This window comes from Strix aluco, chromosome 22 (assembly GCF_031877795.1).
Source record: "Strix aluco isolate bStrAlu1 chromosome 22, bStrAlu1.hap1, whole genome shotgun sequence".
Lineage (NCBI taxonomy): Eukaryota > Metazoa > Chordata > Aves > Strigiformes > Strigidae > Strix > Strix aluco.
Genome location: NC_133952.1, coordinates 2,867,968 through 2,893,660, shown reverse-complemented (window position 1 = coordinate 2,893,660; position 25,693 = coordinate 2,867,968). Strand labels below are relative to the sequence as shown.

General features: G+C 39.9%; 1 protein-coding gene across 1 annotated transcript in view; it reads right to left on the bottom strand.

Moving 5' to 3' along the window:
- Positions 1 to 4,809: 4,809 nt before the first annotated feature.
- SSU72 (SSU72 homolog, RNA polymerase II CTD phosphatase) overlaps positions 4,810 to 25,693 on the bottom strand; it is a 28,903-nt gene continuing 8,019 nt past the window's right edge. Inside the window, exons 3-5 of the mRNA XM_074848403.1 lie at positions 8,340 to 8,479; positions 6,456 to 6,574; positions 4,810 to 5,399 (exon numbers count right to left, since the gene is read on the bottom strand). Coding sequence (XP_074704504.1) covers positions 5,298 to 5,399; positions 6,456 to 6,574; positions 8,340 to 8,479 — 361 coding nt within the window. The 3' untranslated portion in view covers positions 4,810 to 5,297. The remainder of the gene's footprint in view (positions 5,400 to 6,455; positions 6,575 to 8,339; positions 8,480 to 25,693) is intronic.

Sequence of the window (25,693 nt, the reverse complement as noted above, 5' to 3'; positions counted from 1 at the left end):
AGTGCAGCATGTCAGTCAAACAGGTTTCCTCCTTGTTCTTGCTGGCCCATTTTCAACACATCCCGACTTGGCTGGACCCTGTAAAGCTTGTCTCGTCCCATCCTCCTGACATCACAACACCTAGGTTTGCTCCCCAGCCTCAGTACAGACTCTGAGGTTTTCAAGCAGCAGCTCTTCACCAACCCGTGGTGGAAGCGATGAGTTCTGCACAGCCATGGCAGGGATCAGACTGGAGACCAACCTGGGCCAATGTGAACTGAGCGCCTGTTCTTGCAGAACCAAACCATCAGCAGCATTTGTGCCCCCTTCAATGCGAGCACACGTTGAACTCTTGGCTGCTCACAGCCTGATTAGCTGGAGACCCACCACCGACCCGAGGCCATGCTGGTGTTCAGCCAGTCCAGCCTTCCAGCTGCGCGTCCAGGGGAAATAAGGCCAAGAATTGTTTCTCTAGTGATTTCCATCGGATGAAAACAGGCAGCAGGGACTGACTGTATTTGAGCAAAGTGACATTATACTTGTATGAGCAAAGACCAACTTTTTAACGTGGGTGCTGACAGGTGCTTCAACAGTCCCAGGTTGCCACCACAATAGTTACAGTGGGTTTGTTAAACTTGCTCCTAAGCGCTTTAATATTGCTAGAAGCAAGCTGCTCCTCTCTGAACACAAGCATCCACACTACCTCTGGCTCCTGTTCAGCTTCAAGGCTCACACTGTGCTATCACCACCACCCTCACGCAGACAAGGCCACAGTCTGCATTACAAGATCTCAGCAGCGTTTGGCCAATCCCTACCCAAGTGACCACCTTTTCCTTTGTTTTAACCCAACGCTGCTGCACAACACGGGACTGTCACCCAGCCTCCTTTATTTCTCAGCCCTTGAGGGCATACGGTGAACGTATCCTTCCCTCCTTATAAAATTTCTTTTAACCCCCAGCAATACTGGCTAAGATGACAAAAAAAGACCAGACAGATCTGTATGGGAACAACCTCAGATCTTTTTTTTTCTCCCTTGTGAATGTGCAGCCCCAGGTAGGAATATTGTCACAAGCCACATTCCCAGGAACTGACTCCCTCTACATTCCTCTTGAAGGGAGCACAGACCTCAGCCGGTGTTCTGCGGTGCTCACACAAAGCAGAATTTAAAGAAGAGTCTAACAACAACTAGAGCCAGCATTTCCCTCCTTTCTCTTCCATAAGAATAGGCTGTTGCCACACCCTCCCTATACTCCACTGACTGTTTTTTATTCCCCTGTTCTTTGCACAGCTCCTGTGCTGGTACAAGCATTCGTGTTTGTCTTTATTCTCCAAAGCTCCTACATGTATAAGAAATAGAAGTTGAAGCTGGATAATCTGCCTAGCAACAAATTCATTAGGTTGCTGCACTGAGGAAGTCTAGCTAGGATCATTGATCTTTGCAGAGTCAGATCCAGCAATCGGGAAACCCAGGGAAGAATGCTCTTCCCCACCATAGGCAGTCTGATTGCGTTAGCTGCATGACTTTGTGCCCTGAGCCTTACACGCAGGTGAAGGAAGCCAACAAGCAGAGAATTTTGGGGCCAAGACACCAGCAGTGCAGGGGGAGAAAAGGCACTGCTCTTTAATCGCCAGATTTTATTGACATAAACCTATTTGAAAGACATGCCGATGCCTGACAGAAGGAAGAATGTTCACAAATGTTACGAAGGTCTTAAGCAAGACACAAACCACAGAAAACAGACACAAAAATGAAGAGTGACTTGTGTGACAGAGAACAGACTGCAAACTCGAAGCAAACTGCTCTGTGCCTTACGGAGATGATCTGCAGAGGGCTGAGATGGGAGGTGGAAACCTCAGGAAGGTCTTGGCAAAGATCTGCCCACACAGGAAGTAACATCAACTTCATAGCAGCAAGAGCAAGATCTTATAAACACACTTCAATAGATACTGTTCTTTAATCAATATGGCCTTTCCTAGAAAGTCCAAAAAGTGAGAGAAATGCTGACAAAACATAAATCACTACATTCAGAAAGGGTGGGGGAACCTCTGGGAGGAATCTGCATTTTAAAAGCCACCTCTGCTGGCCTTATGGGAACTGGAAGAACAGCCTAGACAGCTGAAAACTCTTATTTACAGCAGAAATCTCCCATTACAGCCAAATTTCAAATACTCACAGTCTGTGTTCACAAGGTGTTAACCCTTTATTGCTCTTCTTCATTAAACAGGAAGGTGGCCACCTACAGGACTTAAAAAGACTTAAAAACCTTTCAGCACTGATGAACAGGAGTACCAATGTATCTACAAGGCAGGGAAGAGCACATCATCAGCACATACACGCCACCCCACTCAAAGGAAAAATACATTATTTTTCCCATTGCCTTTAAATTGAAGTTTCTCTTGAAATTTCTTTGGCGCCAAAAATAACTTTGACCTTGTGTTTAGCCAGAGTCTGTTATACCTACATATATATTTGTGTGTATAAATACATGTGTATCTCAAACAAGACTAGGACCCCATAAAATTCCTGGATTTCGATGCAAATGAAGCATATGGAGACAAAGTAACTATATAAAGGTGCACATTTTTCACAAACCTGTAAGTTAAAAGACAAGTAATGTGTCAGAGTAAGAACAGCTTTAGCTGAAGAACAAGTTTTGCTCACAGAAGTTTGAAATACTTTGAACTGGACTGTGGATCATCCAGAATACTTGCCTGTCCATCCAGGTCAGTCATCCACCCAGCCAGTCAAACCTCCTGCTGCACACTGGTAAATAAAGAGATGACAAAGAACCAGCTCCCAGTGTTGCTTTTGCTTGTGAACAGAACGTTTAGGATGGAAAGAACAATTCTGTAACATCCTATATACTCTGTCATGATTTTAGACCCAGGCTTCTCATTTCAGTTAAAGAGATGCAGTGAACTGAAGTTCTACTGATTAATCCATACTTACCAGTCAGAATTCTCTGCCTATTACACACGTGAAAAGCATAATCTGTATGTAATAAAAAGGACACTGCCATACATCTCCACATACACACAAAACACGGGTTAAAACATCCTGTTTGGGTTTTTACTGCCTTTCTATAAAATAACAAGAACTTTGTTTAGGATGAATTAAGTTGAAAGTAGAAAACATTTCCAAACACCCTCCAAGTTTCACCTTGCTCCAGAGTAGACTTCAGTACTGATACTGTATAGGGAAGGAAAACTCTGCTCAAAATACTCAGTACCATGCTTGCTTGAAATGTCTTTTTAAAGAGATCAACTGAAGCAGTTCAGTCCTTACAGAATCATCTTCTTCCTTTGGCTGTAAATATCCCCATGGTAACAGGCGATGGTATCAGACAAATGAGCAGAAGCAGAGGAGGCTGACTGAAATCCTTCAAACACAGGGTCTCCAGAAACAAAATGGGACAGGACAAGCCAATCAGAAAACACACTCTGCAAACCTTATCGCAACTGCTGCTCGAACTCCCCACCCCCTAATTGTTCTGATCTCTTCATCCATTCTCCACAAAATTTTTTGCTTTAAGTATTTTTAACAGACAAGAAAAACAGCGCAGGTAATTCGGGGATATTAAACATTCCTGGGACCCGAGTGTGATGCAGTGACCCATTTGGACCCTGTCCAGGACACAGATTGAGCTGGCAGAGGTCTACCTTTTCCCACAAGGCAGTTGAAACCACAGCCAACCTCCAGATCCCAGGAGTAGAGAGAGGTCTAAGATTTCTTTGGGGGCCTGACTCAACAGACCAAGATTTGCAACTGCAAAGAAGTATTTTCAGATACAGGTTTACGGTTTTCAGGTGTGGAACAGATGCCTTTTATGAGTGTGTTTCAGTGAAAGAGGTTAAGTAGCATTGCCATACGATTTACAACACACACGGCCGAAGTTGTCTGCGCAGATGGGTACCATGGCCCTAAATTGAGAGAAAGTACTTAGCACTTTACTAATTGTAACAATTACTAACAACTGTTACTAACAATTAAAGTTAAGGAAAATCAGGGGATTCATGCAAGCTGTCAGAGGTCAGAGAATGAGAGAGAGAAGCCAGTAGCTCAAACCCCATTTCACACTACTTCATTTTTAACGTGATGTTTAAGAAGTTGTCCCCACATATCCAAGTATTAAAGAACATACAGACCTCATTTGCTCCAAATCATTTACAGGTTCCTTTCACAAAACAACTTTCAATCTTCTCTTGCCTGTAAGCAGCAACTCTTTACTGTTCACATTTTGAATGACAAATAATTTTTTATCAGTTTGAATAAATAGAAGTCTAAGGTTTTGCTCTGTATACACATACTCAGTTTCTCGATTCTGAGCCGTAATCAGCATGTTTATTGCTGCTGTATGGGAGGAAAATGCTTCTATTCAAAAACTACTTCAGTTAAAAAAAAAGCTTTAAACTATTTCTATTGACAGTGGAGTTTGCCATTTCTCCCCATCTTTCTTACAGAAGACATACAGACAATTGGCCCTGACTGCTACAGTTACAGCCTCAGAGTCTTATTAATCGCAGATACAATAATTCAAAAGCAATTAAGATCCCAAAAGATTTCCTGGTAGTGCCCTGATTCATGCAAAGAAAGCAGTTCACTTTAGTTCAATGCAGGATCAAAAATCATGGTGAGCTGCCCAAATACAGAGCCTCTCTGAACAGGGGACACAGTCCAGGTCTTCTGACTCCTATCAAGATCTTGCTGTCACTACCCTCTCCAAGCCACTCTGGATGAATGTGCATTCTTGTGCTACTTCAGATACTTTGTGTTTTACCTCATAGAGAAGAGTCACACTTATTTAGCTTCTATTTTGAAAACAGACAAACTTACAGGTTTTTCATTTTTATTGGATGCTTCCAACTTTATATCTAATAATATACAGTTTTTCATTGTTCCACTCATATCCTCACGTAGTTCAGCCATTCTGTCACATTAAAATAATAAAAAAAAGCACAACTGAAATAAAATAAATTTGTAAGCTGGAAAAATACATTATAAACTTATATTCAAGAAACATTCTCTTTATAATTAAAAACCTACTTGTAATAATTAAAGTAGGATTTAAAGAAAAACTTGATTTTCATTTTTAAATAGGTGGCCTTTGTGTATACTTTTTAATCATCTCATATGTACAACCCCAAGCAGTATCTCTGCCTACCTGTGACAGAATACCTGAAACAAAACAAAAAGACACTGAAAAGGAGTTTTTAAACAAAAAAAGATCAATATTCATTTTCCAGGAAAATACAGTATAATCAGAGCTTTAAACACATGCTTCCCTCATCTGTATTAAGGCCTAAGAGACAGATGTGCTTTAATAAAAGCAGACAGTATGAAGAAAAGTCCTTCCACTTTTCTCTTCAAATTCCTGTAACAGCTCATCTATTTCATTTTCCATGTCTTCTGTGTGCTGTATCTAGAAGAGAAAAAATACTAAGCAACCGGACTCCAAGGATATGATGTAGTTTAGAAAACTGTAATAATTCAATGCTTTTGGCTTACTGTGAAGTCTAAACCAGCAGGCTGTACCAAACAGTGCAGCACTGGGGGCTTTATTGAGATTCCCAGCATTCCCAAGTGTACATATATCCCGCACCGTGTTTATCTGCATATCCTTCCTTCTCCAACCCACTGATCTGGCACTTAACTAGTACTTTGTTGAGTAGGCAACATCCATCCTCACTAGATAACAAATGGAAGCTTCAGAATAGCTACAAGCACAGTGAACAGATGGCTAAAATTTCAAGTCCTTGAACCCTCTTAGGTTTTTTGAATCTGGGAAGGATTTCAGACCAGAGTAGATCACGCAGGCTGGAGTAAAAAAAAAAGCCTGTTGCCACACTGGAATCGGTGAACTCATCAACTTGCACACTGTGAAGGACACGGATCCTTTCTCTGTTGTCTTCACCGCTACATCCACTTCTTTGAGTGGAGCTTATTTCAGTCCTACTTCAAGGGTTAGGGCCCCTGAATATGGATGACAGAAGGCACCATTTCTTTCTTCCACATCATACACACAACAGGGTGGTACTATGAAATACACCTACATAGGATGTTTTTCAAGTGTACGGTGATTCAGAATGCAACTCTGATGTTTGAATCCCACGTATTACAACTGCTTTTGAAATAGATGTGTTTGCCATAAACAGTGTTTTGAGTATGGGCTCAACATGTGTAATGGTTATGTGCAGTGCTCTGGGATACTGCTTTTCACGCAAGCTATCAATGCATTGGTTTTGAACGCACACAGAGTCCACTTTGGAAACCATGAACTCAGTTACAATTTGTCTGTTTGCACAACAGCTCCAAAAATAATCACAAGAATTTGGAAATTTATGTCTCTTGATGTGGACGTTCCTTAAAGAACTTTTGCAATACACAGCACCTTCAAGGTAAGTACTAAGCAAACCCCAACCCCTGGGCAGTCAGCTGGGTCCAAGGTACCCACAGGCAGGGAGCCCTCTCTACTTACACACTGGCAGAGCTCACAGATAAGGAAAGCACCCAGAGTTGCCTCCTCATGGTTATCCTGAATGTCCACATTGATCACATGTACTGGCTGACATGTCTCCTGCTCTCTGGAATTTAAATCTATTTGAAAACAAAACACACATAATAGCAAAACTTTGGGTGGAATGGTATCATATTTTACACAGAGTGTTCATAAGATTTTTAAAAATACATAGACATTGTCCATCTCTGCCTTCTGCAAACTTGTTTATTTAATATTGTCTTAAACAACAGTCCCTCTTACTTAAAAAAAGAGTGATGGATTTTGGAAACAAAAGAATTCAGTTTTGTGGAAGGGTCATGACAGTTTATTTGCCCTGGTCAAGAAAAGTTACAGCTCACCTTACTCCGACAGTCTTTAAAGACCAAGATCAAGAGTCTCAAAAGTCAAGAGTGATTTTGGGCTTCCTCTCTCGGAGTTTTAAAAAAGCACTACACATACAACACACTGAAAATTGAACTGCAAGGCAAACTCCTACAATTTAAGCACTGATAGTCACATTAGAAAATTCTAGCTTTAACGTGTTCCACTTATTAACAAGGGGTGAAGGGGGAAAAATAAAACGTTCATTTCCACTCATGTATTATTGTTACGCTTCTCTAACATAACCTTCCTATTACACACACTGTTTTTAAGCTATAAGTTGTTCTCTCCTAACCCCATTCTGCAAGTTCATTTTGGCAAATCTCCATTTTAAAATTTCAGCTTTCACAGCCATTCGGTAGCACTCAAGCCCTCTCCCTGTCATTGCTCAGTTATGAAGGGCATTACCATGAAGTTAGAGAGATGCACAGCTGGAAAATTAGCAAGTGGTTGCTCTTCACCTCCCTTCCTCAGGGTACCTAAAACATTATAGTGAAAGCTGCTTTCTGTGTGAGACACGCTGAACTTGCTGGAGGTCCACTCAAGTGGCAGTTGTGCTCAGAACTTACCAACACATTTCAAACACTTCACTTAAATTCAGGACACTAATGGCTCAGCTTGCAGAAGCCCAAATGTATTGTGCTCTGTATTGTTTGTGACATGACCATGGAGGACTGAAAAGGCAAGGCAACAGCCTTTTAAATTCTGTGTACGATACTAACTCAGTTGGCTGGCCTTTCAATGAAAAGGGAACACTTTAAACCTCACATAAGCCTGTAGCCAGCATCTCCAGAGAGAGGCAGTGTTCTCAGCCCAGGAGCTAACAGAGTCACTGCTGAAACCCCGTGACTTCCAGTGAGTTCCCACCAAGCTTGCTGCACTTGTGTTCATGCACAACCCAAGCCCCAGCTCAGATTCTTTTGGCATATCTCACTTTGGCTCATTTAGGGGCAAAGCCGTACCATGTTTGCAGAGTGTTAACCACACTCAAAAACAGTTTCTCCACCTGCACAGGAGGTATTTATTGTGGATAAACTGCTTGGTAGGTCACAGGAAGTCTTCTGCAGTGAAGGGAAGGGAAGCTGCCTAAGGAAGACAGTTGTTTCTCCATCAACCCAGGGTGAAAAAACGCTCATCACATAAAACTTGCTAGTTTTCTAGATCCATGAGCATTTTCCAACCAAACATGTATTTGAGTTTCTCCAAATGCGTGCTATTTCCTCATGTCAGCCCTTAAAATTGCTATACATACACATTCTCTGTAGCTGCCAACACCAGCATCTTTTAGAAATAAGTGATGGCTGAATACCTCTCTGGTACATAAAAGTCTACATTAATGGACTGTGAGCTCTTGTCCCTGCTGGTGTTCCAGCAGCAGTAGTCAGAAGAGACAGAGATGTTTCCAGATTTGTGAAGGACTTCAGGGAGGAGAGGGAAAAAAGCACTCAAAATTAACTTGGTTTATCAGTTCAAGGTCCTTACCTTCTACTACTTGATCATAGACTCTTTCTTCACACGTTAGGATCAAATCAAAAACATCTTTGCAGTTCTGGAATCTTTCTGGTCGTGGCTTGATTCTCTTATTTCTGTCCAACATGTGTAAAATCCCATTCTGTGTGTATCTGAAGTTGCTTGAGTTAAGTACCTTCACTTTAAGAAAAGTCATGGTTTTTTGAGCAAATGACCAGTACAATTATTACTGTATCTTTAAAATAAGATTCTTTGTTTGCAAATATAAAGATCAGTGACCACTAAACAGATCCCTAAGGTGGCAGCATGACACCCATCAGGGTAATTCATGCAGCTTCTGGTTTCCAGAGATCTATCACTGTCATTAATACAACGGCAGAGACAGCTTTAAAAGGGACTCATAAGAGACGAGTTCCTCAGAAGGACAACTTTTCTTGGGCAACTATTTTTATATCCATAATGCTTAGAACACATGGGCTTCGCTGTTTGCGTGAGCAGAATGTCCTACATTCACTTAAGTCAGTGCCCCTCACTCCAGGGGCCTCTATCTTGAAAGTCAATTACGTGGTGTTTCTAGTGTCAACTGCACATCTGCGTGAAGTCCCACTCAGGCCTCAGGTTTATGCAACCGAACTTCCAAAGAAAGTTAAATAAATCACAGAAACATAATCCCTTAAAAATATCCCAAGATATATAAATGGGAATGAAGAAGAACACTGACTTTATGCCTGTCAGAACTTCAGTCACTGTGTGAAAGGAATCTGTTATGCTGCTTGGTAGCTATATTTATGCTGGTACTGTAACCTTGAGGCTCAAATTTACATCCTGTATCCCCCTTTCAGACAGGACTCACTAATCCCACTGTCTTCTCAGCCTTCAGGGACATGCAATTTCATTACGAGCATACCAGGGTTGACTGTCACATAAATCTGCTCACTTAACTAAACCCAAACTCCCTCTGAAGGCAGTTTTATGGGTAAATTAGGAATACCAGGAAAGGTTTGAATTAAGAAAGCCTGGAATCTGATGCATCTCGTCCTTGCTTTGAAGCAGCAGTATTTTTAGCCATCTAAGCATATACATTTTAATTTAAAATAGGAGTAAGAGTAACAGTCTATTTTTTGAGATGAGAAGGATTCTGAGCAAAAAAAATTCCATCATTAGTAGCAAGTAAGAGGTCGTCTTGGTTTATTTCCGTGTTGAAAAGGTCATATACATACCTAGCAGGTATCTTAGTTCTTTTCAGAGACCAGCATTGATCTCTTGTACCGAAAGACTAACAATTTTCTGTCTACCTTTCTGCAGTTCCCCTCTGGTATCTCAAGTTCTATTCCCCTAGGTAGCCAGATCTGCACCTCCTAAATAGATTAGGAAATAGATTAGAAAGTGTTCTTGAACAGTATTCAAGCAAATGGCGTCCAAAGCTTTTAAGTCTTTCAAGTGTTTAAGTTCTATTAAAAATTAAACCCATCTTTCTACCTATAAGAGTCTACTTTATATGGAAAGTATGCTCAGTTCTCTCATGTGTCTGCATCATTGCTCTTTAACTACTTGACTAAAGAAAATTTCCAATTTTGAATCACGAACTGAATGATACGTTATCACAAATACATGTTGTCGATTCTCTCTCAGTCAACTGACTTCTACTGCATTTCTTTTCTTCAGGTCACCCCGAAGCCTTTTACCACTCTTCTCTCCCAAAAGATTTCTCCCTATATAACTGATAACCCAAAGCTATCTCACAAGTAGCTCCTGTACACCAGCACCCACTGCTTCCTCACAGCACCCCTGTAAACTCTCCTTGGGTTTGTTATGCTTGAAAAAAAAAAAAAATCCACTTCAATATCGCCATTTCAGACCTCTGGTTATTTGCAAAGCATGGAAGTGACTGCAACAGCCATTTTCAAAATACCTGTAAACATCTGGTTGCATTGCTTTGTTCAGGTTGAAGGTGAGCCCTTTCCGGGCTCTACAGTCCTCATTTCTATATCACGCAGTTCAAGAAAAAATCCACAACAACCCACACACTTTTTTGGGTTCTTTTTTTTCCCTTTCTAGGATAAAATGTTGCTGGCATCTGTCCCCTAGCTTTCCTGACTGAGCTTGGAGACAGAATTACGCATATTCAAAAAACCCACACAGTCAAGCTTTCTGCTTCACACAGTTGAGCTTTCTGCTGCCAACTTACAGCTATTTTTTTTCCAAGGGTCCATCTGCCTATAAAAGGAGGCTGAAATAAGCAGTTAAGATTCATGACACTTTCATATGCGGTTGTCTGAATTTTTTCACCTGGAAAGAAACAGCATACCATCCTTTCAGCAAGCAGGGGGATGTGATCTGCATGATTGTTTTCAGTGCAAAATCATAACCCAGCTTCTTTATGAGCTTAGGCACATGCAAAGTTATTACAGCTTATTAATGATTTCCACTATACTGCCAGATGTGGAATCATTTAAGTCAGGCTGCTTTCCTTTCACCAGATTTCAACTCCATGCTCCCTGTCCTATGCATGCCTGCTCTTTCTTTTCAACAATCACTTCTTTGGAAGGTACTCACAGAATTTTCACCTTGCTTTCAGTGCTGCTGTCTGGCCATAGCAGCCTTCTTAACACTATCATGCTCAGAAAGTCAACAAAACATGCACACATTTATCTAAGAGGCCTTCAACTACTGCGAACTATTGGTATAGTAAAGCCATCACATTTTTACAGTGAGTCCAATTCAGATATCGCCTTTATTGGAATAACTATGCTAAACAGATCCACAATATAATGAAATTTATGCTTGACAACTCAGTAATGGGAAGACTTGATATAAAAAAAGAGATGTTGCAGTTCAAGTTGAGTTTTTTCCAACAGACACAGCATCGTTGCTTGTTCTTATGGAGATACCTATACCCAGCTATTTCTATTGTCACTGACTCTGCATTCTCTCCATTTACTTAAGGACACCCCATAGTAATGTATTGATGAAGATATACGTGTATTTGAAAAAAAAAGGTTTTTTTGTGTGTGTGTGTTTAAACCCCTAAAGCTTTCATAGCTTCTGCTACCCAAATTTAAATTCCTGTCTTAGACACCAGAAATGCCTTTTACCATCCACCCGATAGGTCTCTGCCCAATCCACATGGCTAACCATCCCTTGCCCCTCTCAGCAGTTTATCAGTGATTTGTTCACTGACAGGACCCAAAAATACTGTCAGCTGTGAGCACTAACTGAAAGATGCCTCCAGCCAAGACAGTACAGTCTCTTCCCGCCCTCTTCGGCACAGCCTCGCCAGCAGTGACTGTTCTTAACAGACCACAGAGCGATCAGAAACCTCCATCACTGAAAAAGCAAGAACAAGCACATTCTACCAACTGTCTGAGCACCAGCAAGCAATGCTGATGCACTCTCTCTTCTCTCTCACATTCAGTGTTGGCTTTTGCAGATGTCCTTTCATGCAAGTGTTTGCTTTGAACTGGGCACTTCAAACTTCAAAACCTCTGGCCAATATTATATGGCAAAAGGATGGACACAGGAAGTCATTCCGTGCAACTAAAAAGAAAATATCAATGATCCACAATATCCTCTCTAAATGCCTTTCCCCGCCCCTCCCAGGCAGTTTAAAAGTTCTAAAACACCAAAATGTTTCTGAGTTTGTCACATTCCCTCCAAAAGCCTCTACTGAAAGCAATTTCAATTAAAGATACTGTATAAACCAGTCTCCCCAAACACTAAGTAATATTCAGAAGAAATTTTACAGAACTGAAAGGCTAGTTGCTGGTTTTATTTCAGTGCAGCGGTGGAAGATGGGTGACCATTTAATAGGTCCACTTCACAAAATATGAGTAAGTCTTGGTAGAAACTGTGAAGAGCTTTTGTTAAAGTGAAACTGGCAGATGAGAGAACATCCACAGAATAATGTAGATAATCCTGAGAAGCAGAAGTGTTTTCTTGTCCAATATATTCTCATAATTATCTTCACACATTGATTATGATTAATCCCTTGCTCTCACCTCCACAAACCTGCACTGCATGTCATAAAACCTAGGAGGCTAAATTAATTTTTCCCTACCCCAAAATACTATTTTTCAGTGTCCATATATACCACTCCCATGTGGAAAAATAACAATTGCATTGCTTGTGCAAGTGTCCAACTTCCTGTTTTGCTGATAGTGTTTCTTGTGTAGTTGAACAGAGTGGCAAAGATTTGGTGGTTACTAGACTATGAAATTCAATAAAATGTAGATTGCTGGTTTTATTAGGAAATTGGATCCTTACAAACCTAAAAGATATTTTGGCTATAATTCTGTGAGAACTATTGTTGGAAATTCATTAAGGAAAAAAAGTCCAGGGGGGAAAAAAAATGCACGTAGCTTTTTCAGCATCAGTCAGCCCCTTAACACCATATGATGATTATCTCTGACAGAGGTGAGCTGGGTAAAACACGTTAAAAAAAAAAGTGATGGGCAGACTTAGAACAAGGATGACAACAAAAAATTTCTCCTACAGATGCTACATGTTATTCTATTCAGGTACTATGAAAAGTAACCAAAAAACCCCAACACTCAAGCACATGGTCTTGCATATTTACACTCTCTCCTAATTAGGTTTTCCAGGGTCTGGTCTTTATTTTTGTAACCATTAAAGTTGTACTGAATACGCTCACGGAGTTATATAAAAATCACTAATTGTGCAGTTAATTCCTTTTAATGACTCAAATGTTAGCCGTATCTCCCCATCTATGCCTGTTAATATACTCACTCCTCTGTTTAGCCATATTCAAGAACAGCAGTTGTTCCAAGTTCTATTTCAGAAGCCAACTTTTTAGGAAACTAAAGATGGTCTTCAGAACAACTTGTAAATCTGTCTATGAAGAACTAAAGGGAGTCTAGGCATTCTCTTCTTCACACCAAACAGCAGAATCTAGTAGGAAAGGGACATGGAGTTTCTCTGCAGGGACAGACAGTACCTTTTTCTTTTTTTAAGAAAAATAGCTCCTGGATAAAATATGGCATATTCTCTAAAGAACTACACATTGAGACTGATTTCCCCAATACATCAATATTAAAGTGGATTGCCAGCATCTGAAAAGACTACTAAATCTGCATTAAAATAATAACCAAATGCATCAGATTCGACTTCCCATTAACAAGAATTCTACCCCCCAATATGAAGTGCTATGGGTCACACCTAACCCAGCCTTACACCTTCTATCACTTCCAGACCTTGAAGTTTTATGTTGAACACACTTCTCAAGTAGAAGTCCAAGAGGACAGCAAGAAGGAAGAAAGCCCAGAAACAGAAAACAAGATTACAATAATGTACTGGCTGCAACTCGAGCATTTTTTTACCACCAAACAAGCTTATAGAAAATTACGTAAGAAAACCAAGTTTTATTTGCATTAAATAAAGACAGATACTCATTTTAGGGCACAAAGCATATGGCAAGATACAGGGTACAGAAAGCAACTAGTCTGCACAGAAAGTTTTATGGATTATGTTTAGAGAACCTGTACTTGAGGTTGACAAAAAGTAACAGATTAGCAAAGAAAAAAACAGAAGGTTTTGATAAATCCCAAGATCAGACAGTTAACGGTTGAAAGAGGTACACTGCACAACAGTAAACATATTCGAATCTGTCAGAGTACAAGGTCACTGCTGCTCTTCCCAGAGCAGTAGGGATCAAGAACAGCTACTAACTTCACTGGGAATAAATCTAGTTAATGGTGAGGTTTCCTCCCAGTAACTAGGATGATGGGGCCTCTGCCTACCTTCTCAGCTTTGAGATACAAGACTGCAAAATTCTGAATGAGAAGTTCAGGAAAACAGGATGGACTAAAACCAGAGTTGGACATCGCCAGATGACTTCTGTTTCCCACTAAATTATTGTTTTGCAGAGCTCAGTGCCCAGCTGCAATCAGAATGTCCTATTAATTCAGCAGGGAGATGTCAACAGTAGTTCAACTTGATATTCAGGAATGGACAGACAGGAACGACCATCACCGTAGGCCATCTAAGTTGCACGTTTATGAAGGAATTGTGTAGTTCAGAACCTGTAAGACACCACCTGGATACCAAGCACCATGTAAGAAATGCTAGCAAAACTAAATTTCATGCCTACTTCTTTACCCTAACATGTTTCAGCACATGATGCTGCATTTTAAGCCAAGGGCTTCTTCGTTTACATTTCTTACCACTATTGCTTACAGAGCTGCATTTTAGTGATGGCAATCACTGCACCTAGACAATTTACTTTCAGCAGTATTTTTCATACCTTAAGAAGAAATTTAGATGAATTCAACCATGCAGGTTTAGAAGGCTGTATGTAAACATCTACATCTAGGGTCATCAAGGTAGAAAGTCTTCCTTGATAGCCAATGAAAAAGAATCTGACATATCTGTACCTTAGCTACTCTAATTCTTCCACCCTCCATGAAAAAAACATCACCTAGAATACCCCTTCCATTCCTCTTGGCGTAAGGGCATCCAACCAGGTCCCATGAAGATGACTAGTCTGCAGATGACTAAACTTAGATAAGTGTTGCCTTATACAATTTGTATACCAGTATATTGACCTATTTAAGTTAAAATCCTGTATGGTAAAAGAAAAATGATCTCTTACTGAGCAAAGTATTCAATGTTTCATTTTAACTCCCAGGTGAAACTGAAACTCAAGTGACTTGAGCTGAAAGTTTTGAGGTATATAAATTAATTACAGTCATCCAAAATATACTAGAGACCAATTTATTAAACATAATTGGGCAAACTACATTTCCTAAAATGTATACATACTTTTTAGGGAAAAAACATCTTTAAAGTAATGGCTGGCACCCAAAGCTTCTCCACCTTCAAATAAATCTGACATGCTGATTATTCATTTTGGTGCAGCTGTCATCATACTCAAATACTGCAATTCTTCATGAAAAAAACAGCAGAGCAGAATACTTCTCACATTAGTATGAATGACATTTGCAGATCCCTTTTCCATGTCATCTTAATTTATTTATTAGTATCAGCATTATAAACAGAAGATACATTGTGTTAAACCCCACTTGGCAAAATGCCTAGAAACTAGACATTTCCTTAAAGGAAGTGTGTGTGGGGGTGAGACTGCCCAACCTTCTTCCACCTTCACAATCAGTTCCTCTTACAGGGAATAAAAGACTAAAAATGGGCACCAGCACTACAAATTCTACTTTCCAAGCAACTGTGATTATGACTGCAAGAACTGTCTACATTCCTTATCCAGAGCGCAAATTGCCTTTCGTTTGGAATTGAAATGATGTGGATTTAGTACCAACTAGTTTGCTCACAAGTCTTTTGTGGCACTGTGTAGCTTACAGGCCTAACACTGAGAATATGCCATCCCAGAATGTCACAAACACACTGATTTGGGTTAAATAACATTTCTGATAACATTTCTACTTGCATTAATGACTCGCAAAGAATTGACGTGTCACTTGTTTTTCATTGCTAAGGACAACTACATAGCATTTCTGAGCTACACGCTGCACAGATAAAATCCAACTGAGTGCGCTCACAGTAACTGGTCCAAATGGAACAACATGCTAGCTATGCTCATTTCCTCAAGCCTGGTTGAGCCCTAAAGCTGAGAGCTACATGAAAGAGGGAAAAATCTTTAGTTTAACCTAGAGCTCAAGTGCCAGACAATGACTTGTCGGTGCTGAACAGCTAAAACTGTATTTGAAGGATGAAACTGGACAGATACAAGCTGTCAAAGGGGAAGAGAATGGAAGCAATGGCAAAGTCCACTGCCAAAGAGCTGGAGAAGGGCTATCAGACATACTGAAGGGGACTACTAGAAAGACAAGGATACCAGAGACAGAACATAACAAGATGACTTCTTTGAAGTGCTCTGTTTGACTGTGCCATCAAACAGCTGACTGTGCACTTCATCTGAGTGTGTATTTCAAGGAGTTTTGATTTTGATTGCTGGAATCTACAGTGTCTTGGTCACTTTGCAAGACAGCTCAAAGTAGTGACAAGTCTAGTATGTGACACAGATATGTAACAAAGGAATACAGAAATCACTATCAGGACCAGTAGGCAAGCAAGAGGGAATCATAAGAGGAGTCGTAAGTATCACAGATTACTTTTGGATGTTCTTCTCAGGTTTAGAAACAAGCACCAGATTTCAGAAGATGAGCAGCAAATGTCATAGGACTGGGCAGGGGGAAGTAATTTTGAGGTAGCTGTGAGGAGAGAGGTCTGTGAGAAAAACATTAGTCATGCCATCTCATGTCTCAGAGAAACAGGGTCTGCAACAACTATTTTCAAATTGGCTTCCGTTGTTGTCATTGCTTTGTACAGTCAAACTCAAAGGTAATTTTCAACTAAATAGTTACAGCTGGATAGGGTAACTCAGATAAAGCAAAACACAAGTATTACAAAACCTTAAATCAATTAAGTCATTTCATTTAACACATTTGGGAAACCTGAGAACACATTCGTAAAGACAGCAGGACCACTTTTAAACAGCAGCATGCAGAGCAGGAAACATGCTGGATGAGGTCTGCAGCAAACATTCCTTAGTGCAACACTACAAACAGGATATTGAAGAACAGAGGGATGTGGTTAATCCAGTATCTGATTAACGACCAATTTTGCAAAGCTTACAGACACACAGCTTGTGTGCCTTGGGTAAACACTTCCCACAATAAGCCCTTCTCACACTGGCCATTAGTATGTCTCTATTCTTGCATTAAATTCTAAAGATCCTGAAGACTGCCCATTCTGTCACTGGGCAGCAAAGCGAGAACACCTTCTCACCCCCACCCCAACGTATTCTCTTCCGAAAATATAGTATTTTAATTACTTTTTTTCCTGAAATGAGATCTATGCTCTACCAGTTAAGAGGTATATGGCAGCAAGACAGTCTAAATTTCTTTCACACATCCTGAAAACAGACTTCGGTAGTTAGTACCACTTCTGATTTTAAGGCTACTTTCACTACCTTGTATCAAATCAGTCAAAAATAAGTATCCCATAAAGTAGCAGCATCACGTTTGGGAAAGGTAAGCATCTAAATGCATCTTTCTACTTACATTAGATTTCCTCTTTTGCTGACTTTCTCTCAGAAGTTTATTGCAGATTTTTTTTGAAAAGAGCTCTCATGTATATGAATTTCTCAGGGCTGACTGAGGTCTATCTGGGAGACGAAGCCCTGAAGACACTTCTTGCACGTACACTAGCAGAGCCCATGAACAAGATCTTCCAACAAGAACTCCATGCCAGCAACCATTCTCTATATTGAGTGGGATTTTATACAGTTGTGTCAGCCAACTTGTTTCTACTGAGATGGAAAGTAAGAAACTGGCACACACCTCTCCTGCCATTCCCATGCTAGACTTGTAATTTGCACTGCTAAATACTTCTTTATACGTCGGTCCATTGCTGAAACCCTGCTGTATTTACTCTAGTTGAATAAATCTGGCACCTGGATCCCCAAGTGCCAGGATTATATTTGAAATACATAGAAGGATATATGCCATTCTTCACAAAACACTGTGATCCAAATAATTCTGCCAATGCTTGAAGCACATGTCTGCACACACTCCTGGGTACTGTAAGAGTGTGACCAGTGTAAAATGGTAACAATGGCCATCTTACTCAGATTTCTCTTACCTTTCACATTTTTCTGATCTTCCTTCTATCGAGATGTGGGTTATTGATCACGTTTCCAAATGTATCCAAAGCTGCCAAATCTTTCATTTCTATCTGTTAGAAGATTTCAAAACATTCCTCTAAGTAGCTGGAAGATGTTTAATGCCATACTACGTGGAGACAGGGCAAGCTACACAGAAGTGAGTTTTCAAAATGCTTCCTGGAAGTGGGTCACTTAGAAGCCATCTCAGATGTAGATTATCAGAAAAACTCGGCACAGTTCACTCAATTTCTACGATTTGTGCCTTTGGCAGTATTGAGAAATTTTTAGGATCAGAGTCATTACACAAAAATGATGAAGCATCAACCTTTCACTTGCTCTTCCATACCCAGAAGTGTTATAAGGTTTGTCATACATGAACATAACTTCATTGCTCTAGGGTCAAAAGCATCAAAATTAATTGTTAAAACTATGAAGATTTATTTCTTCCCAGTAAATTACATCAAATTTCTTTCTTCATGGTAGTATTTTTCAAAACTATCTTCTATAACTTAAGCTGTTGGTTTTGCTGCAAGTTTCTAGAAGCTTTAGTAAAGGCAGAAGCTATGATTCCACAAGACTCAGAGCTGCTTAACTTGGAGCTTTAGTAAAAAGCAATGCTGGTAGCAAGAGAATGCTAACTTCGCCTAACTGGAAATAAATGTGACTTATACCTAAAAGTTCTATCACTTTAAAGGTGGCAGACATGACACTAATACTCCATACTGAAAATTTAAGTAGAAAATGCTGCAAGATAAAATGCTCTGGCAAAAAAAAAAATCCCTATCTTTAGTTAAAAATAAAAGAGCAAAGAACAAGAAGGGGTAACAGATATTTGCAAATTTTGTGTGGAAATATGCCTTCAGCCCATCTGTTAAATGTTTTCTCTACCTTTCTGCATATCCAAGACAAATGGCATAAACATCCCAGAAGTCAGAGAGGTTTTACTGTCTTGCAACTAATGCTAGTCACTACCTTGAAGATGGAAATTGTTTTGGAACCAATATAAGGAAAAAAATGTATGAGCATCCCTTACATTGGCACAGAGGTTTTGTGTTAATCTGAGGTAACCTCTTCTGTCCACTCCTCTCCCCTCATTCAAGTCCAGGATGAACCTGCCAAACTAGGACCGAACATAGCTATGCCCATTTTTAGGCTGCAGACTGATCTTGAGTTTTATCAACTACAGATTACAACAGGAGTGAGTAGGACTTAAGTCAATACCCAAAGAGTGGAAGCAGCAAAATTTTTTACTTACCCTTATATAAAAGTCCCTTACAAAGATGACAGTCTATAAACAAAGAAAACCCATGCTAAGAAGTTAGCTGTGCAAAGAGCAAACAGAATGAAGGTCTTGATGCATTTACTGCTAACGCTACTTAGGAAAGCTTCCCGTGTTGTATCACAAGCAACGGGGCCAATGCATTGAGCTGCTTATGCAGCAAAACATATTTAAGTGACGCTAATTGTACATGGTACATTCAGGAGGCCAGCAGATGGCAGGGACGTATTTTGGCTAGACATTCAAGGAGCCTTATTTTTAACATCCATTCAAATACGTGAAGTCTCAGATCCAAGTGTCACCTTTACTTCCAAGAATGCTCTTTTAAAGACAAAGATTCAAACATATGTGTTCATTCACAGAGTTCATACATTATGACTGGAACAGTCAATGCAATCACTCAAATTCTAAATGGATTTTACAAGTTATCAGCCTCAGACAGGGTCCTTTAGTCAGAATTCTTTAGAGCACCTGTGCAGGACTCACCTTGGTTAAGGAAATAAACCTTCCAAAGACTACCTAGAAGACAGACAGGATGGCAGAGGATGTTTTATATGCTGAAAAAGTATTTAATGTTAGACTGGAGTCTGTAGTTTCTACCATGTCCCAGAAGGTCAAATACAGAGGAAATAATATGTATGTTTTATATATATTTTAATAATTTAAATATTTCCTTTTTAATGTGAATGAAAGCAAGATTAATGGCAGTCTGATCAGAAGCCAAACTAAAAAGTACTGGAAACTGCTGCCTCTGAAAGGCCTGAGATTTTGTGCAGTGTTTTGGTCTAATGATCCTTCATGGAGAAAAAGGGATTGGAATTCAGCTTATGGCTGGAAGTGTAGAAATGTGCCTCTTAGCAGACTGTTCAAATCCAGTTAAAATGCTGCTTTCCATCCTCATCCCTTCCCTCTATTTCTAGGAGTAGTAAAGTACTTTGAAAGACATGTTAAGAAAGAAAAAGACTTGGGCTACACTGCATTCAAAAGAGGTTTTACCACTGACATGCAGCAGGACATGATTTCAAGCATTTTTAAGCTTTTGCAAGGTCAGGCTTAAAAAAAAAAAACAAAAACAAAACAAAAAAACCCCAAAAAAACCTACCCAACCCCCCCAAAACACACCTAGAATAAAACATTCCAAAGTGGTCTACAGAGATACAGAAACTATCCCACTGACCGCTGGAATGACAGCTCAGCTGACAACTCTGTATCCGTTTTCAAAATGCATGAAGAAAACCAAATGAAAACATAAGATAAATACATGCACGAAGAGCTTACCTGAAGTAGAATTTAATTAAGTTACTCCTCAAGATTGAGCTATATGGCCCCAAAAAGCAGGGTGCAGATGCTCTGCAGATCTCACTACTCCTCCTGTGCACCCATGCAGCGGTAGCTTTCCCCATTAAGCAACTCAAGGTTGCTTTGCACAGCCGCCAGTGAAGTGGTCCAACACAAACGCTCCACGTATTATGGCAGTTCATTGATCCAGAAATGTCAGGAATTACTACTCAATTATTATGGATCCTAGAGCTTTGTTACAGGTGGCAGAAGTTTCTGCAACAAACAAACGGTATTCAAAAGAAACTGGGGAAGTCGTTTAGAGCAAGATATTCCTGTTACTGCCAACTCTTCTTCCAACACCTTTTCCCCATCAATGCCTGCACAGTCATCAGCTCAGGCTGTGAATTATTTGGGTATCGTATGCCATTTTTTGAAAGTGGGAAAACACAACTAAGCAGCAAGATCCAAGATATTATTCAATACTACACCCCTCTCAGGAAAATTAAAAGTCTAAGCCCAATGGAAGGAAGGTCTTACATAACTGAACAATTCAAGAGATGTGAAGTGCAGAAAAAAGTTCTGGTTTATGCTCTAGATGAACTGTATCAGAAATTTAAATCCTTACATCTATTCCCTTACTTACCAGACTAAGAAAATGGAATAAAGCCACTAGTTACTAACTGGCTTCCCCACATCAGGTTACTTAAGAAGATCCATTAGAGCAAACTGAGCATTTCAAAAGCAAAAATTCTCAAGAACCTGGCTACTTAACTCAGGAATTCTAACCAACTAAGACCAAGGCAGTAACAAACAGATGATACTATCCTCTTAAAATATGATACACTGAACTGGGAGAAGGTGGTAGATGTAATCCTGGACTAGCTGCATACTTACAGAATTTTAGCTTATTAGAAGGTGTGTTACGACACTTCCTTTTCAGTTTTAGTCCCCGATTTAAGAATATTAATCTCTTATTGATTCCACCCTTCAGACTGAATAGAGAACGACCCCCTACTGACCAGTAAGACAGTCTGACCATGGTCTAACAAGCAATTCTATTTCCCGCCTTGAGCAGAACCTAGCAACACACTCGCTACAACAGATATGCAGTATTTCAGCAGTCAGCTTAGTAATTCTGTGGCTGATGCCACTTTCTACTACAGTTGAGACACTGCAGAAGAAATCGATTCCTTTCTTCTGGTACTAGTGTTAAGGGAGAGCAGAGGACACCTTCTGGAAGAGGTGACTATTAATACTCAAACCATAACTGTCCCATGAAGCTAAGCTTGACTCCAAGACAGGAAATGCAGTTTTTCTACAAGAAAAGCCTAACTGAAGTGATGCCTAAGATTTCAGCACTAAAGGATGCTCCTTCATCACCACCCTACAAAGACAGAAAAATTATTCCTCAATACAGCCTCACTACTTCTGGACGTCCCCTCTTCTCAGCTAGTTCCGATCCTCTTTGTGTTCATTCCTCTTCATGAGCACAGGAGATGGTGTCTCAAGTGGGACTGAAAAGTTTTGGGAAAGGCACAGAAGCCAATTTAATTCAACAATACACTTCTGTTCGCCTTCCTCATCTTCTGTAGGGAAATAAAGATCTCAGTTTTATTCATCTACACCGTGTGAAGATCTTGTGCATGCCTACGCTTGCTCCAAAGCCACCACATTTTCCTCTACTGATATTCTACCACAATGCATCTTGCCAGTTAACAGAGCACATCTTAGGCAGATGGAAGACTGGGGGATAAATCAGGGATAAGCATCAGCTATGGGGAGACCATAATGCCACAAATATTTACTGGAAAAGTGTCCTGTATATGGCAGAAGAAACTGGTTCCACTTGGTTCTGAATGTGAAGGGTACTATTAAAAAATACCAACCACCACCACGTATCAACAATAGCACAAGAAGTACCACATGGCCATCCAGCTTAAATATGGAGTTCAGAGAAAAAAAACTAGATCCCAATCACCTACATTATCACTATTTTTTTTTTTTTTAACAGAAAATAATCCTTACGTCTTTGAGTGAGATGTATCAAGCCAGTTCTTCATTTCTGAAACATTTTCCTTTCTAACTGAATCACACCTTCAGCAACTTCTTGAGGACATGTTCTGCCCCCCCCCCCCCCATTTTATATCATCATGTAACTACGGAGCTAAAACTGGAATCTTACCTACAGTTAGAGAGGTCAAATTAGAAGAGATGATCAAAAAAGCAGGAAACAGAGCAGAAGGCTAAGCTTGCAGAGTAGAGGTAGGCTGCCTAGAAATCCTAATAAAATACCCCATCTATGGAAATCCTTAGGTATCTTCCATCTGAGGGTCACAGATATATCAGTGTTGAAATAATCAATCACAGAATTAGTTAATATTGATAAAGGACCCAGGAGCTACTGCTGCAGCATTCTGGTCAAATTTCCACTTGAACAGTTCTTATCCCTGGGCATAAAAGCAACTGCTGTTGCAGATTTAAATTGGCATTTAGAAAGTTTCATCCTAGCCTAGTTTTTGCATTCACTTGAAGGCAAGGCTCACCAGTTTTCCTCTATTTTTGTTTCATCTTTAAAGTCACCACCATATAATTAGAACTAAGTCCTTAAACCCCTTCACACAGCTGTAAGGGACAAGTAATCCTAGAGGTCTATCTTTGAGATATGTGTAGTATCTATACTATGCACACATAGCCCCCCAGAGGTACTGCAGACCACGGTCACATCTCCTACAGATTAGCAGTAGGACCCTCTACTGTTCTAGAAATGATAAAGTCATATTTTAAAAAGCAACCAAAAGCCACATTCAGAACAACCTTAAATGGTTTTGTCACAGCCTTCTATGAAGGCTCAGGGAATTTAAACACTGTTCTAAAAATGCAGTGGTAGATGTGAATACTTATTTTAACTATAAGGTTTAAGTACCACATCTTAAAACACTTTTAAGTACTTCCATTTTAGATATACTGTAACCACCTACTCAACTGAATCTGTATGCCTGGCTCCATTAATCCCTTATTCCTGTGCTTCTGAAATTCAACATATGCCTTCAAGGTATGTGAGTTTATGCTCTGTATTTCACTAACTAACTGTAATGAAGGTGCTTTCAGTCTCTGCAGAGTGGGTTTTTGAATATTTCTTCCCCCTGTCCACGAGTAAGAAAGTTTCAGTGGATCTGTTCACTCCAACATAACTTTAACCTTGCTTTGACTGATGTTCAACTGCAGCAGCTCATTTCTGTTTGAGACTACTGCTTTCTGAAACAGGGGTCATTTACTTGGCTGGCCAGAGAACGTTCTAAGTCCCTTACAGCCCCAATTTTGCTGAGTATCTAGTGTGCGGAACGCTCTGGGTGCCTGCTGGCACACAGAACTGGAAGAGGGACATCACTCCTAAGTGAGGCAGTACTGAATGCTGAGCACTCGAACTTCATGTGTCCCATCACTGGATTATGGAGACAGCTGTCTGCTTGGTCCCAAGATACACTATTTCAAACCACACAGGAAGGCTACAGATGACAACTATCTCTACTTGGTGATTAAAGCAAGGCTGGGGAACAGAACAAGCAGGTAAATCGTATAAAGAACCACACCTTCTTTTGTTTCCCCATACCAATTACACCCAAAGCCCATCAGAAGAGCAGGCCCTCCCACCCTTCAGCAGGTAATGTCTGCATGCCAATCTGCCTACGAAGTAATGCTCACCCAAAAAAACCTGGGCCCACATGACCCTGGCTCACAAAAATCTACTCCACAACTTTCTGGCAAGAGTAGGTCTTATTTTGGTTATGGTAAAAGTCAAAACCCATTTCTGGAAATGGAGTTGTTTTCTGCAGTCTTCGCTCTGAAAACCTTAACTTATATCATGTGAGAATCAAAAATGCAAAGATGTAGAGGCTATTATTCTTGCCCTATTTCCCTTGCAATGGCTATTGTTTAATCTTGCTTTCTTTTATCTTTAGAGAAGAAACTGTAACACTGCAAATACATTTGGGTAACACAGCAACCATCTGCAGCATGGAGCAGAACCAAAATGGTAACTCCGAAATACGCTGAATGTGGGGGACTAGGTAGGCTTTCTATTGGTTTTATCTTAAAGCATTGCCATATTCAGTACAGCAGCAACGAAGAATGCAACAAAGAAGTTACAAGTCGTTAGTTCTTGTTAAAATTATTTCTCAATTCAAATAATTTTCTTTTGAAGCAATTCTTTTTTAATCAAGATATGGCATACCTTGTTAAAATGGATTTGTGAGATTTTCCTTTTCTCTATAGGCAGAGGGATAAAAAAACCCCAGCACATCACACATGTGATTCATTAAGACTATACCTTACATTTTGATTATTTTTTTTAAAAAGGACCTCTAACTAGGTATTAGGAAACCAGTATCCCTGCAAGAGATACCATTTGTGTGGAACGCCATGCAGAAAGGTATTCCAATGTTTAATGAGTTCTCACTGTGCTGTGCAGCTTTAACCAAACAGCCCAGCCCTTCTTAACATAAGTCTTTCAATGCCCAATGCAAAAGTAGTCACCACTCTTAGGGTCTCAGGGAGCTCAAATTTACAAGTTCTGGTCAGCAAATACAACAAAGAATTTGTTGAGTAGTAAGCCATAGTACAATCTGTGCTACCAAACAACTGTAGAGCTATCTTACAAAAAGTTGTTGACTTTGCTGACTCTTTGAGTAACAGCTTGAACTAGTTTCTGCAGTGTTCCAAGTTTTCTAGTCTCTGACAACCTGTTTAGTGTTATTCCAATTTTTTCAAAAAGATGCTGGAAAACTGGCGTTTGAGTACAATTAAGACATTTAAACCATGTTAACATTCCTGTTGGATCTTCAGGTGGCCATACCCAAGATTTTAGGAAAAAACCTTATACCACTAAAAATTGCAAAGACTGCACTATTAAATTAACAAGATTAATTTCTAGGATACTTCACTCTAAAGGGTCCTCTATCTTTGAGGCAGAAATTCAGCATATACTGAATCTCTTATTTAGGGTAAGTTTTCTCTATCATATTTAACATTAAAAGAATAAATCGGATCCCTTGTTGAGAAAAGAGTATCTACAGCAAGTGCCCCAATTTTGTAGGTTTGTGGGTTTTCTTAAAAACAAACGAAAAATCAACTTTGAATAGAGATGTTCTAAAATCA